The 13,506-nt window shown below is 46.3% G+C and overlaps 1 protein-coding gene across 3 annotated transcripts in view; it reads left to right on the top strand.

Moving 5' to 3' along the window:
• SCN4B (sodium voltage-gated channel beta subunit 4) overlaps positions 1-12,128 on the top strand; it is a 95,255-nt gene extending 83,127 nt beyond the window's left edge. For all 3 annotated transcript variants that reach the window (XM_088455982.1, XM_088455981.1, XM_088455983.1), the window contains 3 exons: positions 3,703-3,946; positions 9,494-9,623; positions 11,278-12,128. In XM_088455982.1, coding sequence (XP_088312108.1) covers positions 3,703-3,946; positions 9,494-9,623; positions 11,278-11,362 — 459 coding nt within the window. In that variant the 3' untranslated portion in view covers positions 11,363-12,128. The remainder of the gene's footprint in view (positions 1-3,702; positions 3,947-9,493; positions 9,624-11,277) is intronic.
• Positions 12,129-13,506: the final 1,378 nt, after the last annotated feature.

Raw genomic sequence — 13,506 nt, forward strand, 5'->3', positions numbered from 1 at the left:
GGCCAAAAGTTTTGAGAATGACACAAGTATTGGTTTTCACAAAGTCTGCGGCTTCAGTTTTTATGATGGCAATTTGCATATACTCCAGAATGTCATGAAGACTGATCAGATGAATTGCAATTAATTGCAAAGTCCCTCTTTGCTATGACAATGAACTTTGGGCCTGATTCAGACCCGCTCACAAGCGCTATGCACTCGCAAGCAGGTCGATGGCCGGGCAGTGCGCACGCGAGCCCCGGGGCTAGAGAGAAATCACTCGCTCCGGCGCTCGCATCCTCAAGGGGTGGCTGTCGATGTTGATCGACAGCTCGCCCCATTTGGTAGGCGGGTCGGGGGGGGGGGTGGCTGGCCAAATGGAACGCCTGCCGTTTGGGGGCGGCCCCACTGACATCACGAGTGAGCTTGGTGAGCTTAGAGATGGGACTTGCGGGAACGAGACCCTACCACAAGGGTCTCGTCGCAAGCCCGATGGTCGCGACTATCGCGAACCATCACCTGGCCGCTCGCAAAAGCTGTGGGTGGTCACCCACAGCTATGCGAGAGGCCAGGAGGCCGGTTATGAAAATAAAAGCGGCCGTCCTGATTCAGAGCGAGCACTCGCTTTTTGCGAGCGGCTCTGAATCAGGCCCTTAATCCCAAAAACAACATTTCATCTGCATTTCATCTCTGCCACAAAAGGACTAGCTGACATCATGTCAGTGATTCTCTCATTAACACAGGTGAGAGTGTTGACGAGGACAAGGCTGGAGATCACTCTGTCATGCTGACTGAGTTAGAATAACAGACTGGAAGCTTTAAAAGGAGGGTGGAGCTTCAAATCATTGTTCTTTTCTCTGTTAACCATGGTTACCTGCAAGGAAACACGTGCAGTCATCATTGCTTTGCACAAAAAGGGCTTCACAGGCAAGGATATCGCTGCTTAGTAAGATTGCACCTAAATCAACCATTTTTTCGGATCATCAAGAACTTCAAGGAGAGAGGTTCAATAGTTGTGAAGAGGGTTTCAGGGCACGCAAGAACATCAAGCAAGTGCCAGGACCCTCTGCTAAAGTTGATTCAGCTGCGGAATCGGGGCACAACCAGTGCAGAGCTTGCTCAGCAATGGCAGCAGGGAGGTGTGAGTGCATCTTCACGCACAGTGAGGCAAAGACTTTTGGAGGATGGCCTGGTGTCAAGAAGGGCAGCAAAGAAGCCACTTCACTTCTCTCCAGGAAAAACATCAGTTACAGACTGATATTCTGCAAAAGGTACAGGGATTGGACTGCTGGGGACTAGAGTAAAGTTATTTTCTCTGCTGAATCCCCTTTCTGTTTGGGGCATGGAAAAACGCTTGTCCGGAGAAGGAATGATGAGCGCTACCATCAGTCCTGTGTCTTGCCAACAGTAAAGCATCCTGAGACCATTCATGTGTGGGGTTGCTTCTCATCCAAGGGAATGAGCTCACTCACATTTTTGCCTAAGAACACAGCCATGAATAAAGAATGGTACCAAAATATCCTCCAGGAGCAACTTCTCCCAACCACCCAAAATGTAATGGTCAATAAAAGCCTTTGACACTTATGAAATTCTTGTGATTTTACTTCAGTATACCATAGTAACATCTGACAAAAAAGGTCTAAAAAACACTAAAGCAGCAAACTTTGTGAAAACCAATACTTGCGTCATTCTCAAAACTTTTGGCCATGGCTGTAGTTTTTCTGTATCTACTTTTTAAAATCTATTTTCTTGTGACTAATGCAGGTACACACTTGAATGATTGATGTAACGATTTTGGTAACGATGCGCACCCCCATTTATCAACCAGTGATATGGCTTTTATCACTTGTTTACTAGGTTAAATGCAGATTGTGCATTACCAATATTGTGCATACATACTCACCAATCTGACGCACAATATGTCTGTTCAGATTAACCCATTTGTGATGTCATTTTCAATGGTTCCTGAGTCCCAACATAACGTGTGGTTGTTTGGTCATCTGTACACACAATAAGATGTGAACAATATATCATATCTGCAGTGCAGCACGGCCAATGCTCTCTATACATATATATGCATGTGACAGATGTTGTTTACAGATGTATCGTGTGTACTACACACTGCCAAATGGTCAAGACGATATATCGTTCATCGGCTGTACAAATGATATATCATCCGGTGTGTACCCACATTAGAATAACAGTACACCTTATATACGTTTATTGCAATAACGGACTGCTTGAATCAGAAATTTATTTTTGCAAAAAAAAAGGTTCATTGAGGCCTCCAACATATGAGAGCTAATTGTGTATGTACACAAATGTATTAATGTATCAGTAGGAATTTTAATGTGAAGTAAACAAGTGTTACAGACTATAACACACAAGGCTGAAAATTCCATGGGACGAAACGTAAAGCTGAGAAAGGACCGGAAGGGTAAGAGGGATAGAGCTGGAGAAGACCAGGATTGGGTTCTAGAGGGTAGATTTACTAAGGAGAGGGTTGTCAAAGTCGCAGTTCATCAGCGGCTTTCACTGATCTATATAAAACAGCAATAGGAATAAATGCTAAACAAGCACTTGTACAATATCGTGCTCAATTTCAGGTCTTTTCACCCATGTAGAAAAACACAAAGGGTCTGATTGTGACTTGTACACAGCTCTAGCAAATTGTAGTAACCTGTGCATGTGCTGTAGCGAACGTCACATCTTTGTGCATCTCTGGCGGTCCAGAGTGTGACGGATCTCCGACGATTCTCACCATACATAAAATGGGTGTTTCTGGTTGTCAAGTGGGTATTTAAACAGACAAGGACCATTTAAAGGCTAATGATTGCCGCTTTAAAAATACAGAAAGACTTGCAGGGGGTCCCGCATCAGCTGCAGATCGCACCCTCTCATACCTCCCAACTTTTGTCCATGACGAGGAGGGACACTTTGCGACCCGAGAAAGGAGGCGGGGCTTCGGGGAAAGGGACGGGCCCTCATGGGAAAGGGGCGGAGCCACGCAACAACCCCCATTACTGTCACTATAGGGGGCGTGCCCAGCACTCTCCAAGATGCTGGGCAGCCTCCAGGCTTTCCCTACACGCGCACGGCATCTGTTCATTTTCTGCAATGGTTCCTGAGCCCCAACATAACGTGCGGTCGTTTGGTCATCTGTACATACAATAAGATGTGAACAATATATCATATCTGCAGTGAGGGGGAAGTGTGCTGTCCACAATTTCCCCCCCACCGCGGGAAACAGCGGCCCGCGGGTGGGACAGCGGGACAGTCCCAGAAAAACGGGACTGTCCCGCTGAATGCGGGACAGTTGGGAGGTACGCCCTATTACAAAAGCCCACTAGAGTCTGAAATCTTCAGCTATAGTAGATTTCTATGATGCTCCCGGGAGATGGTCCTCTTCTGTTTAAATACCCACTTCACATCCAGAGACACCCATTTCATGTATGGTGAGATCGTCTGAGATCCGCCTGACTCTGGACCGCCGGAGATGCACAAAAAAGGTTTGCGCTGACGACGGTTGTCCTGACAAAAGGGGATTAAAGGTTCCCTAAAATGGTGTAGTGGTGTGTCATTGAAAGTACCTGGAGTGCCGTTTATGGATGTGTCTATATATATATATATATATATATATATATATTTCTCTGCTGTCCGTGAACTGCGTCTCTTCACTGAACTCATGTCCTCCCATCTAACTCTCGTTCTCGATTCTGCTCCCAGCTTTACAAGGGATTTCTCAAGAACAAGAAGTCCAGCCCTAAGGCCTTAGAAATTAAAGACAGAAGTTGGAAGCATGACCGTATTACCTTGGTGCCTAGCAACGAAACCAAGGACTACAACCTAACATTGCTTCTGAAGGCTGTGGAATTTGAGGACGCAGGGCGGTACACCTGTATTGTGTCAAACAAGAAGGAAAAAGGCACTACAAGCAATGCTACAATCTACCTTACAGTGGCGGACAAGTGTGAGTGTCGCTAATATCTGCACTACTGCTATGATTCACATCGTGAAATTCCCAAATGCGAGGTCAGGAGTCAGACGTGGGGCAATAGCAAGGATGTTTTTTAAACACAACACACGTGAATTCAAAATAATGTGGAGCCCTTCAAGGCTGGAGAGTACGGGGCCTGATTCAGCAAGGAACGCACAGGAGAGAACGCATGCACTCGGGCGATGTTTTTGCTCTGCGTATGCGCACACATCGCACTGAGTGTGTGCGAACTAGCCAGTGCGATCGGGTTAGGGTACGCAGAGAACACGCAGTGTTTACGCAGACCCCTCCGATATTGATTGACAGGTAGTGCCATTTGTGGGTGGTCACAGGGGGTGGTCAGGCGAACATAGGCGTTATAACGCCGTTATAGGGACGTGCATAATTAAGGCAGTACGGCGGCATATGCAGCCATATCGTAAGCTGTACACAGGAAGCGGCCAAAATCCTGCGTCAGGTCAGGTCAATTACTATTAATATTTGCTAATGATTCCGATGGTTCTCGATGTTACCGATGTTTATGCTATCTTGCGTGCTGATCAGTCTGTGGGTAAAGGTAGATGGGCGGCATAGTATGGGGCTGGGTGCCTGCATCTTGTGTTGCGGTCTCCGTGCGTATGCATTGATTAGCATTAGCATATTCTCGCAGTGGACAGGTGCGTGCGTTCTCTCCTTTGCGTTCCTTGCTGAATCAGACCCACAGTCTGCAAATGGGAAAACACATAGCTGGCAAAAACTTGCAATAACAGGAACTGGCTACAGACAGCAGGTATAAGAGCAGGTAGGCAGATACTGTATATACTTGTCTAAAGCTGGGTACACGCTGAGATGATGTCGGCACGTTATGTCGCTTCCAGCCAAATTGGAACGACATATCAGCTGCATCGCTCAGTGTGTACGTCAAATGCACAGTTAATTGCTGCACGTCCAACCGGACAATATCGCATGCGGCCTTTTATGCAGGTATTGAAGGAGAGAGCGAGGGATCGTTCCGTCGTTCATTACCTCATTCTAATGTGTACCTAAGATACAATATGTCGGCCCGTCGGGTACACCGCTGAGTGTGTACCTGGCATAAGAGTCCCAAACAGAAGGTACCGATAACAGGCAATGGCTTCAGACAACAGATACACAGAAGACAAAACATAATAATGAGCAGCACTAATACTGTGTCAGTGGGTCGTTCATAACAGCTGATGAGCAGGTGAACATCATGCAGCAATAAGGAGATTAACCCTCTCATAGGTAATATCCCCAAGTCCCAGATAAGGAGGAGTCCCAGATAAGGAGGAGTCTAAAGAGCAGCCCACAATGAAGAATATAGGCACTACATAGCATGAATATACAAAGTACAGCGCCACCACAGGTGGACTGGAGTAGCACATGGTCCCAAATATTAGAACACAGGGTCTGATTCAGAGATGGTCGCTTATGCCATCGCGCCTGCGATCTCGTACACTGCAGCTGTGTGATAGTATGTAAATGTCACAGATGCCGAGGATTGTATTGAGATGGCCACCAGCAGCTTTGCAAATCCAAGCCTTAGCGTACTAATTTCCTGATATTTGCAAGCGCTCGCTCTGAATCAGGGCAGATTTTTTTTAAACTACCCACAGTTTGTGCAGGCGGCCTGGCGATGGTCGCGATTATTGCGACCATCGGGCTTTCGTTGAGACCCTTGTGGTAGGGTCTCGTCCACCGCAAGCCCCAGTGAACTTCCTGCTCTAATAGAGCAGGAAGTTCACTACTGACATCACGTGTGATGTCAGTAGCCGCCCACAAACGGCAGGGAACTCCTCCGTTTGTGCAGCCACCCCCCAGGCCGCCTACAAAACGGGGCGAGGTGTCGATCATCATCGACAACCGCCCCGTTTTGCTGCAAACCCCGAGCGAGTGAAGTTCTCTCTCGCTCCGGGGGTCACGCACGCGCAGTGTGCGCGCTGCCTGACCATCGACCAGCTTGCGAGTGCTATGCGCTCGCGATTGGGTCTGAATCAGGCCCTAAGACTCAACATCGATCGCAGATCATTCGATTATCGCAGTACTTATTAACCCTATGGCTTCTGTGAATGGCCGCGGGAACTGAGACACTGCAGACATTTTTATTGCGTACAGGATCGCAGACGCAGGCTGTGACTTGAGCCGAAAATGGTTGCGACATGTCTGCATTTTTTTTGGCCCCCACTCCCCGTTACCTCCCACAAATGCTCCATATCAATCACACTGCGAGTAAAAAGTTGCTGCGAGCGAATACGGTAATGTACATTGACGCATGTGCGGTGCGAGTTAGATGAATGCGCAGTGTACAGATAATTGTTAGATTGTGTAAATTATCGGCATTGAGTACTTCTCTGAATCAGGCTTAGGGGTAAATTTACTAAGATGGGAGTTCTATTGAAGAAGTGATGTTACCCATAGCAACCAATCAGATTCTACTTCGCATTTATCTAGAACCTTCTAGAAGATAATACCTGGAATCTGATTAGTTGCTATGGGCAACATCACTTCTTAATAGAACTCCCATCTTAGTAAATTTACCCCTTACAGTACTGACAACTACTTCTTATCCAGTGTACTGGTTATGGAGAGAAGTCACAAGTGAAATAGAAGTTTAAAATATATGGAAATAAATGTCCTACACAAGTGATGGAAAAATGGAGCCAATTCTCCTTCCTCACAATATGGGACATTTTATACCATCTTTAGTCCATAATGTTGTATTTACTTCTTGCCATTGTGAACCCTGAATTCTGGCCATATGCTGTGATAAGAAATGCAATATTACAACCCAAATGTACCACAGTGCCTGATAATGATCTTGTTGAGTATTATTGGGTATTCTGTCAGGAAGCTGGCTGCCATCAGCTGTGAAAACTTCAGATTATAATAACAGGCCTCAGTGACACCAGGGACCTTGATACTTTGCTCCAGTCCTGAATAACCGAATCTCATCTAGTTTGGCCACCCACATGGGTAGCCAAATTGAACAGTTATCCATCCCTCCACTCTCAGGCTGGGCCTCAGTATGGTTACATGTGTGGCAAGTCCATAAATTCCTCTGAAATGTACTTAAAATATACTTATAAATGTATAGAGTCACCTCTTGCAACACAATTATGTCACAAGATTAATGATAAGTGACAATAACTGTGTTACTGAAGACAATGGAAGGAAACATGTTTTGTGAGTAAAGGCTCAAGATAAATACAGCTTGACATGTTCTGCAAAATTGTCTTGACCTGGTCTTGGAGGGATAACTATCTATCAGAGATACACATTGTTTCAGTAGAACTGGATATTGCTAAACTTTCGCAGATCTTCAGTCCCAGGAGAGGAAGGTTCTCTCACAGAAGTTTATATAGACAAACTTCAAGTGAACAGAGATTATGACAATAGGTCATGATAGTGCAGTATTTATCTATTTATTTTTATAACAAATCTATATGACACTAGCTGAAGTACCCGATGTTGCCCGGGTTTAAATCTTCAAGTTATTAAGTTTTATTATATGATGTCGTCCAAATCCATCCAGTGGAAGGCCCAGAACAGGCTTCCTGGGTCAAAGTTCTGCCTGGCACACTCCGCCATGAGGTCCGACCGGGACCCCAACCACTCCATTAGGAAACCCAGACCAATTGCCACCCCTCTGTGAAGCTTTCCTCTAAATCCATCAACGGGAGGTCAAACCGGTACCCCAACCCCATAGTATGTCTTCTAGGATCCAATGTTACTACTCTCAAGTTTTCAGCCAAATCCATCCAGTGGAAGGCCCAGAACAGGCTCCCCGGGTCCAAGTTCTGCCCAGCGTACACCAACAGGGGGTCCGACCGGGATCTCAACCCCCTAGTGTGCCTTTTGGGATCCAATGTTACCACTCTGTGAAGTTTTCATCCAAATCCATCCAGTGGAAGTCTCAGAACATCCTCCCCTGGTCAAATTTCTGCTCAGCATACACCAATGGGACGTCCTACCGTGACCATAAACAGTCCTAAAATCCATCCAGAGTCCAACTGGACCAGCTCGCATTTGTTTAATCCCAAACGGTGCAGGAGTACCCGAATGCATAACCGGATAAAGGCCCTGATTCAGAGACGGACGCTCTGAAAGAGCGCTCGCTCTGAATCTGGATGTTTTTTTTTTTTTTGTGCGGTGTCCTGGCCGCTCGCATAGCTGTAGGTGTGGTAGGGTCTCATGGCCGCAAGCCCCAGAGAGCTTCTGGCTCTAATAGAGCCGGAAGCTCTCCCACTGACATCACTGGTGATGTCAGTGGGGCCGCCCACAAACTGTAGGCATTCGCATGGGAACGCCACCGTTTGTGAAGCCACCCCCCGGCCACGCCTACCAAATGGGGCGAGCTTTCAATCACCATCGACAGCTCGCCCCCTTTGGTGCGAGACACGGAGCGACGGAGCGCCCGTTGCTAGCCGGGTCTCGCGAATGCGCACAACGGAGCTGGCTCCGTCGTGCGCATGTCCAGTGGGCAAACATCAACCAGGTTGCGAGCGCTCAGCGCTCGCGACCGGGTCTGAATCAGACCCAGACAAACAAACAGATCAATGCATTTTATTTATAAGATAATAGTATAGAAACATGTACATGAATAATGATAGACAATATCTTATTTGTTAATATAGTATTGATCCACTTCTTTTAATACTGTGGAAACCTCCGTGCCCATAAAGAGCCACTTTAGGAATTAACAGAAAAGAGATGGCAGGATAACCTTTAACCACTAATGTTGCATAATAAAGTAAGAGCACTCTTCACTTGCGCGTTTCACCATTTCACTTCACCATAGAGACATGCCGCTACTAGGACTGATGGTTTATATAGTGATGCCTTAATGGTAATAATTTAGTTGAAAGCAAATTAAATATGTGGGGTGTTATCTGTATAGTAAAAAAAAAAAATCATCGTAGTTTAAAATGCCATAAAAAATAACAAAGCCTGTGTGACTTTTAGTATGAGGGCTTGTGTTAAGACCACGTTTAGCACTATGCACTGCTACTGAAACACCGTGTTCCTCTGATGGACATATCTCTCATCCAGAACCATGGAAGGACATCCATATTTGTCAGATTGATAGGCTAAAGTTTAGTACCTAAATTAATGTGTGTTATGTCTACATTTCATTTACTTATCTATTTCACCATTAGATCATCTCCAAGCCAGTCTAGCTATGGAGTCTTAGGAGACTGCAACCCTCTCAATTTACTGAGGGAGGGAATAAAATGGACATTTATTATTAATATAACACAGCTGATTGGAATTCTGCAGTGGATTGGTTGAGTCTGGTGCAAGGTTCTACTAGTTCCATCAAGGACTTATTGCCATTTGTATTCTCGTACAATAAACCTTTATAGCTGACCAGACCCTTTTATTTTTGTTCAGTTGAACTATATAGAGCTGCCATGGGCTGCCGTGTTCTATGATAGAATTCCTTTCAGTCAGTGTGTGTGTTTTAGTCTTTGCTCCTTTAGAACGTGCTCTCTCTGATATTGCCATCATCTGTCCCCACAGTTGAGGATGTGGATAATACGTTGACTCTCATTATTGTGTCGGTTGTTGGAGGGGTGATCGGGCTTCTTATATTAATCTTTATCATAAAGAAGATAGTCGGCTTCATCCTCAAGCGGAACCGTGACAAAAAGTGAGTTTTATCTGTGTGAGTCTGTATTTGCACAGAGAGAAGAGCATGAGTGCCAATGGCGGCAAGACAATGCGGTATCAATAAATCGCCCATTTGCCACACTGCTTAAAAAACCCTGTACCTAGATGGAGAAACAGTGGTCCGGATTCGGAGTTGTACGACATGCCGATTTTTTCGCAGTTGAACGATAATCGACACTCTGCGCTTGCGTCTCAGTTGCACTGCACATGCGTAGTTGCTCGCAGCGAGACCCGCTCGCTAAATGCGTTCGCACGCAGACAAAGTATGCAAATCCCGCGATCAAACGGAAAGGCATTAGCAGGCCCACTATGTGATTGACAGTTAGGGAATGTTTGGGGAGGTAATGGAGAGTGTCGGCCAAAAACGCAGGTGACCATTTTGGGGGCATGCCACATCCTGCGTCTGGGATCCTGCGCACAAGAAATATGGTTCCTGCGTCTCAGTTCCTACGGCCATTATGCGGGAGCACAGTCTCACTCAGGACTGCAATAATGGAATGATTTGCAAACGATGCATGCAGATGCTTGGCTTTGGGCGGTTCAATACATGTCCCGGCGTCTGCGACATTTGCATATTTTCACGTGACATCTGCGTACACATTCCCAGCACCGGCATCATTAGCTTACAAGTCTGAATCAGGCGCAGTGTTAATGTCAAACACATTTTTTTTTAAAAATCTGTCAAAATAGCAATTTCTCCCATTCTAGTTCTAAAAAGGAAATTGTGTTTATGGTGGATGGACCATCCTCTGTCAGTGTTTTTGTCCCGTACATACAAGGGTTCCAGGGCCTGATTCAGCAAGGATCACTATTGCAATCGCATATGCAGACGGACGATTATTGAGTACTGCGCATGAGTATGCATTGCAGTGCGCGAGCGCAAATGCTTCACTGCGATCACAGAAATCATGCAGATCAATCGCAGAGTGATTGAAAGGAAGAGAGCATTTGGGGGGGGGTGCGGGGAAATGCAGGTGTGCCAGTGCGTTTGAACGCGTTACAGGGGCGTGCATAAGTTAGCCCCTGCGACAGCATACGCAGCCTGAGTGCTCACTGCGTACAGGAAAGTTAGCAATTTATAAGTGAGGTCTGACCTGCGGTGCCAGACTTTGTCCGGGAATGATGATGTTTGTCCATGCAAGATGACGTTTTGCCTCGTTCTGAGTTCGGATTTTTCCCTCCAAAAAAACGGAACTCTGAACAAGGCAAAACGTCATCTTGCATGGACAAACATCATCATTCCTGGACTTTGTCCGGGAATGATGATGTTTGTCCATGCAAGATGACGTTTTGCCTCGTTCTGAGTTCCATTTTTTTGGAGGGAAAAATCCGAACTCGGCGTGCAAACTCGAACCTATCCGAGCCTGCACATCCCTAACTTCGATGTTACCGATGTTTTGTCTGGATTGCAAGGTATTACGGATGTGTGATAGGGGAAGTGGGCGTCTGCATGTTGTCCGTACGAGTGCTTTGCAATTGCAATTATTAGCAGACTTTTGCATCATAACTGCGTGCGCGATTGCACCAGCGATCCTTGCTGAATCAGGCCCTCAGGAGAAAGAGGGATATTAATGACTGTAAGTGGGTTACTCGGTGGTCAGGCTTCTCATCTCTCGCTTTTCCCTTGTCCTCAGGAAAGACTGCCTTGTGAGTTCTTCAGTCAACGATAATACAGACAATGCCTCAAAACCGGAAATCAAAGCCAAACCGAAAGCATGATGGAGTGAATGGACTGTGGAGCTTATAGCACAAAGCCCTGGTACTACTGGAACTCATTTGTAGGGGAGAGCATCCTATGTAATAAGGCCGAGCACTTTCTCCACTACATATTCAACTTATTTACTGCACAGTAATAATATCGCCTCCTCTGACACATACATCACTTCGATATGATGCCCTATGAGCCACCATGTGTAGATTTGCTGCTCTACAGAGGAACAGGCATCTCAGAATGCCCCTTATATCGAAGCAAATGGCCCAGCCAGAGGGGGGAACCATCATTCACTTCTTTTTCTATGCATGAGGCAGGGAAGGATAACAAGAGATCACTGAGTGTCAGTGAGTGTAAATATCTATGTACATTTCTATAATTACTGTATATTATACACATAAATGCAGAAATTCACTGAAAGGAGGAAGTACAGATGTATTATGGTGTCACAGGACCCTGCATCTCTGCTCCATCTCCTCTAGGGTATTTCTGCATGTCATAGAGAGCCCTCTTTGAGACTGTCTTGGCCTTTCTGCTATTAACTGGTGGTCACACATATATCATGTCTGCCAGTCTCCAAAGCAGTCTCTGCCTGGGCACTGTTGCTGCTTACTTTATGAATGTAATAAAGAAAGATGTAATCTTTAATAATAGTGGCTGTGAGTGATGTATATGATGATGGGTGATTTGGCAAATAACATCAGACAGCACTGCATACAGTAAATGTATTCACACAACAGCAGCAACGTGTCAAGGTCTGTTAGATCTCTTTTTGGGGGAGATGTACTGAGCCTTGGAGGGGGTTAAGGTGGAGAGAGATAAAGGACCAACCAATCAGCTCCTAACAGTCATTTTTTAGGCTGTGTTTGAAAAATGACAGTAGCTGATTGATTGGTCCTTTATCTCTCTCCAAGGCTTAAGGTGCCCATCCACTAGCCGATTACACTGTACGATTGTACAATTGCGACATCGTAATCATGCAATCGATCAGTAATTGGCCGCAAATCGTGCACCCAAATGTCGGAAACCACCAACGATGCGCGCTCCCGCTGGTCATTTCCGACATCAATCATCGGCCGAACATGCAGGCCAATTTGCCGATAACGACAGATTGCCAGGTTCGGGGATGATTGATGAGCCTACGCTGAACGATCAATCGCACAGTGTAGGCACTGCACCCCCTAGGGGAATGACAGTACGATTACGATGTCGTTATCGTACCGTCTTTCCCTGATCTACTCGTGGATGGGCGCCCTTAGTATATCTACTATTTTCCAGTGACGTGTGGGTAGGTAAATGGCTGGGGAGGCACTGGCTAGTATCAGAGCCAGATATACAGATACATATAAGAACCCAAGGGTTCATGTGGGCATTATACAAAGCTGCAGCAGTATATAGTGTTGGAAATTAGCTGTGTTTTTATCAGGGATGTGCAGAGATAAAGGTAGATAGGGGAGGCAGTTCCTCACCTGCCATACACTTTTTACTCCAGAGTCTTGACTATAAAAATGATTAGAATAATATAAAGGAGATATTTATAATATTTTCTTTACATTTTTCTTATCATTTGTATAGTCAAAACTCTAGAGTATACCTAAGTATGACAGGAGAGGCACTGCCTCTTTTAGTCTTACCCCAGACAATTTCTGGGGTAAGACTAAAAGGATGAGAATACTTTTTGCTAGGCAGCTAACACTGATGGATGTGGAGACAGAGGGCCTGATTCAGACCCACTCGCGAGCGCTGAGCGCTCGCAAGTGGGTCGATGGTGGCCCAGTGCACATGCGCGAGACCCGGATAGCGACGGGCAAACCGTCGCTCCGGGTCTCGTACCAAAGGGGGCGTGCTGTCGATGTTGAGTGACAGCACGCCCCCTTTGGTGGGCGTGACGGGGGTGTGGCTGCCCAGACGGAGGCGTTCTAATGGGAACGCCTACCGTCAGGGGCCTGCCCCACTGACATCACAAGTGATGTCAGTGGGAGTGCTTTCGGCTCTGTTTGAGCCGAAAGCACTCCAGGGCTTGCGGCAACGAGACCCTACCTTGACCATCGCGACCATCTTCCTGGCCGCTCGCTATAGCTGTGGGTGGTCACCCACAGCTATACGAGCGGCCAGGAGGCCGCTCTAAAAATCAAGAAGGACGGCCTTGATT

Source organism: Taudactylus pleione, unplaced genomic scaffold (assembly GCF_031769625.1).
Source record: "Taudactylus pleione unplaced genomic scaffold, aTauple2 ptg000683l, whole genome shotgun sequence".
NCBI lineage: Eukaryota > Metazoa > Chordata > Amphibia > Anura > Myobatrachidae > Taudactylus > Taudactylus pleione.